This window comes from Antrostomus carolinensis, unplaced genomic scaffold (assembly GCF_000700745.2).
Source record: "Antrostomus carolinensis isolate BGI_N321 unplaced genomic scaffold, ASM70074v2 scaffold1649, whole genome shotgun sequence".
Classification (NCBI taxonomy): Eukaryota; Metazoa; Chordata; class Aves; order Caprimulgiformes; family Caprimulgidae; genus Antrostomus; species Antrostomus carolinensis.
This window is the reverse complement of record NW_010340520.1, coordinates 97250-106231: the sequence shown is the minus strand read 5'-3', so window position 1 is coordinate 106231 and position 8982 is coordinate 97250. Positions and strand designations below refer to the sequence as shown.

Sequence of the window (8982 nt, the reverse complement as noted above, 5' to 3'; positions counted from 1 at the left end):
TCCCTACATGCTTGGAGCACTCCTCTTGCTCTATTTCCCTTCTGCTCTTCTCTCTTTATTCCCCTTTGGCATCTTTTGAGCAGTCTCTCATTTCGTGTAGGCAAGAAGCTTCCCTGCAGCCTTTAAAAAAACATTTCTCACCCTCTTCCCCGCCCCCACCATGTACCTTGGTGGCAAGTAGTCTTGTCAAGTAGATCTCAGAAACCATCTTGCTGCCCCGGTCACCCTCTTTTTGGTCACCATGCTCATGGTTCTTCACCAAGTGCCACATCTTGACTCCACTCTCAAGGTCAGGGGTGATCATGGGTGTGCGGGAACGGAGGCTGTCTGGGCTGCCTGTGTAACGGATCATGTTTTCTGCAAAGAGAGGTGCATGTGTCTCATCTCTAGTAGCACTTGGATTGGGATGAACAGGTTTCACTAAGGAAATATGTTAATGACATGCCACTTAGTAGGAGTTTTTCATCAGACAGGCAAGAAGAACACCTCTTCTGTCTGGGTTCAGTAGCAGGTACCTTTCCCATTCAGTATATGGAGTTGGATGTTCATACAGAGTCTGGTGTGGGGCTGAGACAATCACAGCTGGTGGGTCCACCCTGAGGAGACGTTAATTTGGGTCTCCAAAGTGGGAAGACTACAGCAGTACTGCAATGTCCTTGCTCTCACAAAATCCATATGTCCATATTAGTATTAAATAAATTTCCATCAACCAATAGGTAACATTAGGCAACACAGGTATATATCTCCTGGTGGAATTACAACGTGAGACAGAGAAGTCCTCAAAGCAACTGTATGAACCAGGCCTTATTGTCTAATCATTATCTTATAACTGAGTGATTTGCTCCACAAAGACAACGGATATCAGCCAAGCCAGGCATGATGTCAGTATCTACACTACTAAATTAAATGAGGTTCAGATACTGACTTTCAGTTGTCCACGGTCTTTACCTCTTATCACTTTCCCTGGCAAAACTTTGGCAGTGTCAGACACTGCCCAGGACTGGTTCCGATGATAGCACCAGCTACTCATGGTAACCAGTATGGCTGACTACAACTTGTTTTATCTGTATGGGTGTTAGATGTACCATGCCATGGCCTTTTTGCATAGTAATATTGTTGTAGCTAACGTGACCTCTTGTCTACTTTCCCATCTCTGGTCTTGGGAGATGTCTTCCCTCTGCTTTGGCGTCAAAGCAATCCAAAAACTCCTGGCCCAGCCAACCTCTTTACTCCAAAATCTTGTTTTGACAGAAAGTAAACCAGAACCCCAGGTGAGCCTGCACAAATTTCCTCTCCAAGGACACATTTAGTCTCCACATCTACCTCCCTTTCCCTCTGAATGATGGCATGAGGCATTTCCCTCTCCCTGACCTTCCACCAATGCTGCAGATAGAGTCTTTTCCAACCATAATTAACGCAAGAGTGTTGCACCTTTCTGTAGCAAGATCTGAATCAGCCTCATTAATGCATTACCAATCTCTACATATTAATTATCAGATGGAATATCCTTTTCCTCTCTGGATGCTGTTTTCTTAATTGCAATTAACAGTCACTTCTGACCCACCACATCTTCTCCTCCCCCTGCATTCTTCCCCACTCCCTTCTCCTGAAAAATCAAATGGCAAAAGAATTAAAGAAACCCAACATAAATTAACCCCCCTCAAGTCTTGCTTTTCAAAGGTCACGGTGTCTTTCAGTAATTGCAACAATATGGCAAAGAGGATGAATATTAATAAGTTCTGGTGGATTGCTTATGTCCTTGGAGAAAGAGGAAGGGGGCTCCTCTGGACATTGAGTAACTGTACTTTCCCTCAAGCTAAACGGAGCAGGAGGATTGGAGATTTTTTCATAAATTAAGAAATAATAATAAAGTGATATGAAAGCTGCATCCAGGTTGGAGGGTGGTTTTGCAGCATTCTGGTTGAACATTAGAGATGTTTTCCTTTGCCATCCGGCATCACCATAGTGAGACACATCCTTGGCTGCAATTTTAGCACAGGGCAGAAAGGTGTGAGTGAGGCTCAGGAGGTCTCTGTTTTACTCTACAGAATAATTTCTGCCTGGTCTCTATTTCACAGCTCTCACATTCTCGTTGACTGGTGGGTAAAGTGAGAAGAACAATCTTGAGATAGACCTCAGTAAGCCATTTTTATTATTATTCCAGGTGCAAATTCCCTTCTGATAATAAGACAGCTGGGTGGAATGCACAACACCCACACTGAGATATAACTGTAGACAGGTTATGCCCTATGTAGACTGTGGTTGCTCATCTGCGCCACAGATTCATCTTCACAACAGAACATGCTCCAAGGACTTTTCCCACCAGAATGACTAAGCCCATACAGTGTGCAGTTCTTCTCCCGTGCCTCTCCCTGTGCAAACTCTAAGAGTGAGATTCAGTGATCTAAAATGTAGGTAGCTAATTATATAGACTCTTCCTTTCATTAATGAAGGAGAAGAAGTAGTTCCCCTGAGTAATCCAGCCAATTGGTTCAACAGCTTGGACCAGATAACAAAGTTTCAGATGGCTAAATCCTCTTCTCCTGCCATTCCTCAATGAATCTTATCAACTAGTCATCTGCCTATCATTCTTTCTGCTGGTGCTCAGTGTCTTGTAACCACCATAATGTTAAGCTTTCTTCTCCAGTGCTCTCTCAATCCATATCAACACACAAATCCTTACCATACTTGCTGGCTGATGTCCGGGAGACTGTGGAGTTGTTGACTGCATTGTAGGCAGTGACTTGCTTGGAGACTAAAGCTACCACAGATCCTAAAAAGGGACTTTGTCAATAAGGTTCTGAAAAGTGGCTGAGAAGCATGGCAAGGACAGCAGAAATTCAAGCAGCAGAAACTGAGCCAGGATGGTGTCACTGAAAGCAGGAGAGTAGTTTTGGCCAAAGCTTCAAGTGCTTTCTTTGGTGACTCTATTAACAAAAAAGGGATAAAATATCCTGTTACAGCACTGGAAGTCTGCGCTTGGGCAATAGGACGACTGATGACAAAGCAGACTCTGCTCCATTCAGGTCTTGATTCAAAGCCCAGTGATGACAATGTGAGTCTTTTCATTAACCTCAGTAAAACTGAGAGCATGTTCTTGCAAGGAAGCTCTTACACAGAATAGGAGCACGAGAAGAATAAAATCATCTGAGTTTTTTCAAACATCAAGGATGGGATGTCCCATAAGGATGATAAAATGGATGTGAAATTTTCTATTCCTTCCACCTCAATTGTAGGTGGTGTCTAGGTACCTAGCCCAGAAATGGATATCTACGTTTTCCACTTTGACCCTGTCAACCTCTCCCTGCACAGTCTGCCCCTTCCATGTCACAAATGCACTGCTGGACTGAAGTGACTATCACAACTTCTTTCTCTTTGCAACGTCAGAGGGTCTCAGATAGGGGAAGTTTTGGAACAGCTATGCTCCAGGATGTCATGAGACAGTGTTTCAACACAAAACAGAGCTTTCTGAAACAAGGCAGACTTTAAATTTCTACATCTAGATGATTCTTGTAGGTCCTGTATCAGAAATGTTAACAAGCCAGTGGCTCAGAGGAGCCATATCAGGAATATCTGTGATAAATAAGACATCATAAAAATGAGATGGCTGAAAAAAAACCTGCTAACAACGTCTAATTCTTGTCTGTGTAATAATAATAATTAGCACTTGCGTAGAGTTTTTCATCTTCAAAGCACTGCTGAGGCTAATTAAATAGCCCCTCAGCAATCATGGAAGGCAATTATTGGCTCTTTGTAGTTTTAGCCCCATGCTACAGATGGGGAAACTGAGGCAACAGGAATATCAGTGTCTGCCCCAGCATGGTTCATGTCTGTCCTCAGGACTGCCAGGGTAAATGATGTAGAGCTCAACACGTTGGCAGCTGAGGACCTGTTCCACCCCAGCTCATCCATACGGCTTGGAGCTCATTGCCTGAAGCAAATAACTGGAGAAAAACACAGAAGGGAAAGAAAATTCTGCCTGCTTTGTTAGTGAAATAAAATAGAAAACATCCCCCCTCCCTCTGAAAAAAAAAGTGTCCTGGAGTCAGACTGCAATGATTCAGTCAATCTGAAGTGAAAAAGTTTTGTTTCCTTTTCAAATTATTGTTTGCTGCCTCCTCAGGTCAGCTCTTAAATGAAAAGAAAAATCTTGTTATGAAACATAGATTGCTGAGGTGTGATCGAGGAAATGACAAAATTGTCAGTGTTGGATTAAACCTAATGAGGTGGGGATTTTTTGTTTTATTTTGGCAAGGTGGGGAAGGAGTAGAGGGAGCTTTTGGCTAAAACTCAATTTTTCATTAAATCTACCACTTGTCTAAGATATTTTTGGACATCTTTATCCTTCTCTTACGAATCTCAAGGTCATGCAGAGATGAAGTGAAGCTTTGTCCCAATGCAGGTCACATAGACCAGGACAGGGATTGAAAACAAGTGTTCTTATGTCAGTGACAACTCTATTGCACCGTGGTCTCTAGTCATACTGCCTTCCTCCTTCTTCTAGACACTAAGCCACCTTCTCTTCCATTTTTCTCTCTTCCATCCTTCTGAACCCTGACAGCATTGCAGGGACTTTGATGCATTGAAAAAAGCAGATGGAGGGGCTTGTTTTCTGTTTGTCTACAGAAGAAATGTTAATTCTTGTCCTCATGACCACATCTCCTCTTCACATCCTTCACTCACCAGGGATGCCCCTTCTCTGAGAGAGAGAGACAGAGGATTTTTTTCTTTCCTTGGCTTCATTTCTAATGTTGCTCAGAGTAATTACTACAAGGGCAGTGGAACAGGATGGATATACTCAACACAGGGTGTGTTATTGCCCACTCAACCAGCATTTACATCTGTGTCTTAGAGAATAACACTTTGTCCTTCTCCTTTTTCATTTTCTTAGCTGATCTACCTTCTGTCCATCCTCTCACACAGTTACCTGATAGTGTGCCAGTGTGTTGAGTCTCTTCCAGTCATTCTCTATCTTGGTTGTGATGTCTTCATCCTGAAGGATCATCCTTGCCCCGCTTGCTTGCCGCCATTCTGCAAGGAGAACAGGGATGTTGAACTCTGCTGTGCAGAGCCTCTGAGATAGGGAACAGAGACCTGGTAATCTCTTACCCATAACCTATGTAGTCACACATGTGAAGGCTGCAGCACATCAGTCATTGCCTTTACACTGTCAGATGCCTCCAAACACATACAACATATAAATGCACAAATGTCCAGAGCTTTTTTTTTGAAAGAGAAGACAGATGAACCACTAAAAGTTCAGGAAATTATGCAAAAATTATAGACATATGGCAAAGTTTAGAGTCAAGTCTTAGGCTATCCAGATTGGTCTTTCTGCCCTTTGCAACCTGGTCTAGTGGAAGGTGTCCCTGCTCATGGCAGAGGGGTTGGAACTAGATGATATTTCAGGTCCCTTCCAACCCATACCATTCCATGATTCTGTGATTCTATAAAATGATATTGCCACCACAAAACAATTTTTGCACAGGAAACACCCACCCCTTTAAAGAGTGACACCATATAGAGATCAGAACATAGAGTCAATGCCTACAGAGATGAAACATCCAGGGCTAGGGCACAGCAGCATACAGTGGTGAGCTCTATATGGATAAATAAAACAATGACCAGAGAGCTGTTAATCCATTGGCAACGCTGAACAGAGCGAGGCCTGGTGTTTTAGCACCCTGATCATTTACAGTGTTTAACTCTTGGCTTACTCCCTGGCTCTATTCTTGCTCCAATGTGGCTCCTTCCAAGACCAACCTGTACTTGCGTATGTTAGCCATCACCATGGGACAGTAGTAAATGGATGTCACTTATCTCAGGGATAGAAATCCAACCCTGGTGCTCTTTCTTTCAGCAGCATAGACACAGCTTTTATCAATACCTGAGATATGTCCAACTACCAAGACTCAGCTACAGAGAGATCTCCACTGGGCAGAGCAAAGTCTTGTTCAGCACAGCACCAAACCTTGTACTGGGCTCAGTTCATCTTCATTAGTGCTGACACAACACTTCTTACTACTCAAATCCAGAAGTGTTGAAGAGCAAAAAGCTCTTGACTTCGGGCACAGGAGAAGCACAATGGGGAGAAGAGCCATGCAACACCTTGCTCTGTGGAGCATGTAATGTCTACAAGCCTTCAGCAGCATGCCTATGGGCAGAATCACAGAATCACAGAATGTTGGGGATCGGAAGGAACCTCAAAAGATCATCCAGTCCAATCCCCCTGCTGGAGCAGGAACACCTAAACAAGATTACATGGGAAGGCATCCAGGAGTGTCTTGAATGTCTCCAGAGAAGGAGACTCCACAACCTCCCTGGGCAGCCTGTTCCAGTGCTCCATCACCCTCACTGTAAAGAAGCTTCTTCTGAAATTTAAGCGGAACCTCCTGTGTTCCAGCTTGCACCCAGTGCCCCTTGTCCTGTCATTGGGCATCACTGAGAAGAGCCTGGCTGCATCCTCCTGACATTCACCCTTAACATATTTATAAACATTAATTAGGTCACCCCTCAGTCTCCTCTTCTCCAAGCTAAAGAGACCCAGCCTTTCCTCATAAGGGAGATGCTCCACTCCCTTAATAATCTTGGTAAAGGCTCCAGTTTCTGACCACAGCCGGTTCTCCAGCATCCACCCTGAAACAGTTAATGCTTCTCTCTTTCTGCAGCACTGGGAGCACCCTGTCACTTTTCAGAGTATCACCTTTTGCTCAAATTTTGAAGGATGCTCCATGTGAAGGATCGTCACAGCTTTCCCCACGGTGGACTCACAGACTTGCCTAACGGCAAGGAATGTATAAACATGGCCAAAAGGAGAGAAATGTATTACTACCTTGTAACATTAGGGAAAGCTGTGTCTTAACCACAGACAACCTGGACCATCCAAAACCATCTTTTTGGTTGTCATGTCTCAGTCGCAGTGACCCAACCACACACAGTGCAGCCAGAGCCAAAGCAGAAAGTCTATTGTTGTGGGAGTTAATTAAAATGAACTCTTGGATATGGAGACATCACCTGCCACCCCTGCTTATTTCTCCTAATATAAAAATGCAAGGACCATTGCAAATTTCTTTTGGTTTCAGCAGTTTTCTTATCACATAATTAAAATGTATTGGGAAAGCCGCCTTTGCCTTTATTATTCATTTAAATTAGCAGGAAGAGGTCAGCTGCTGTGTTTATTGCTGGGTGTTACTTTGGCTGGAGATACTCAGAGAGTCAGCAAAGGTTATGTTGGTTAAGCACTGATCCTGAACCACCCTTCATTTACTCCAGCTCCTTAGATCCTCACCTACATTATCCTTGTGGTGTCTGAGGGTGATGCTCTCTGTTCATTCCCAACTGATCTGGATTTCTGGAAGCTAACTGGTCCTAGGCATTTCTGGGAAGAGCATAAAATGCTGAAGTTTGGGCTGGGGTGGGAAACAGTGCTCTTGTGAAGTGACTAACAGAGTGCCAAAGCCACTTCTATTGTCACAAGAGTGTGTCTTTTATGTGCCTTCCTCACGGTCTCTTGGGGACAGTCTCTGACATCTCCTCTTCAGGGCTCTGCATATTACTATGGTCCTCCTCTCTTCTGACTCATCTTTGAGGGGGGACACACACTCACATAGTGTGTTTGGGAGGGATGCAGAGGTTCTCAGCGTCAGCTCTGACATGAAGGGTAGGCACAGCATTCCTCATTCTGTGCTTTATTTGTATTCAAGGGCTGGACAGGGTCCTCAGAGCAGCAGAAGCTTTCCCTCTGCACCAAAGGAGCTGGGGACATCATAGGATGTCCCATCAAGCCCTTTGTGCTCCTGCACAGACACAGGGGATGACCAAGCTCTTCTCTGTGACCTTGTAGAAAGGGGTCACACAAGGAAGAGGAAGGGTCGGTCTGACTTGGAACAAGACACACTCCTGAGCAAGACAAGGAGGGAAACACCCTGCAGGGCACGTTCAGAGCATCTGGCTTCAGTTTTGCAGCCCTTTTGCCATGACCAAATATAACTCAATTCCTCATGCACCTGAGCAATGACAAGGAAAGGACCCCCAAGTTGTGGTCCTCCAACTCTTCCTAGTCTCACAGGAGCATTGCACGCTCCCCTTCTCCGTGAGTGCCAGCTGAGGTGGTCACACACTGATCTACAAGGAAATGTGTTGGTTGTGAGCAAGAGAATGGGAAGGGAGGGCACAAAGGAGGAAAAGGTGACCCTGACATCCGTATTCACAGCACTAAGTGAAAACTGTTAGCTTTGTCCTCGCTGGCAGCACCCTGTCCCCTCTCTCATCAGATCTACGTACTCCTCTGCGAGCTGGCACAAAGGAGAGACATACTCCAATCCAATTTGTTACACTTCCACCTTCCAGAGAGAGGTAGGGAGAGGGGGAGGGAAGTAAAAAATCCCATTATCTTTATCAAGCCTTCCAATCAGGAGCAGCAGTAAATGCAGACTCAGGAGACAGCTGCTGTGAAGCCTTTATATTTCATTCAGCAGATAGTGTATCTTTTTATTGCACGCAGGAATTACTTCTTCTTCTTCTTCTTTTTTTAATTTTTTTTAAGAAACAACCTTTCTGTTCAACTCTGTTGGGAAAAAGGAAATTCCAGGGGCTTTTAACAGAGACATGCTTCTTTGAGCTGTAGCAATGCTTGGCTAGTTAATGACTCGATCGGGAGATGAGAGATGGGGACATGTCCTCCTGCACCTCAAATCCTATAGAAAATGTTACACCTTCCTCATGTATTCTCTTTGACCTGGGTCACCCTGATGATGTCCATTGGACAAGGGAGAAAAGTGCAGCAGAGAGAATATTTTTCATAGGCAATTGAAATACTCAGGTGGATGGAAGACCTGCCAGCTCACTCCAAGTGCCTTCATTTGAGTTAGTCAGCATCAGTCACACCATACTTTACAGGCACTTCCAGGTCATGATGCACACAATCCATTTCAGTCAACTGTTCTTGCCACACACTGTACTTCCCTCCCTTTTCCTGCATAC

At 44.4% G+C, this 8982-nt stretch overlaps 1 protein-coding gene across 1 annotated transcript in view; it reads right to left on the bottom strand.

The window, feature by feature from the left end:
• The window catches only part of LOC104531307 (plexin-A4), a gene marked incomplete at its 5' end in the record, with an annotated part of 117462 nt that overhangs the window by 17864 nt on the left and 90616 nt on the right, over nucleotides 1-8982 (bottom strand). Inside the window, 3 exons of the mRNA XM_010176159.1 lie at nucleotides 167-357; nucleotides 2684-2784; nucleotides 4920-5031. Coding sequence (XP_010174461.1) covers nucleotides 167-357; nucleotides 2684-2784; nucleotides 4920-5031 — 404 coding nt within the window. The remainder of the gene's footprint in view (nucleotides 1-166; nucleotides 358-2683; nucleotides 2785-4919; nucleotides 5032-8982) is intronic.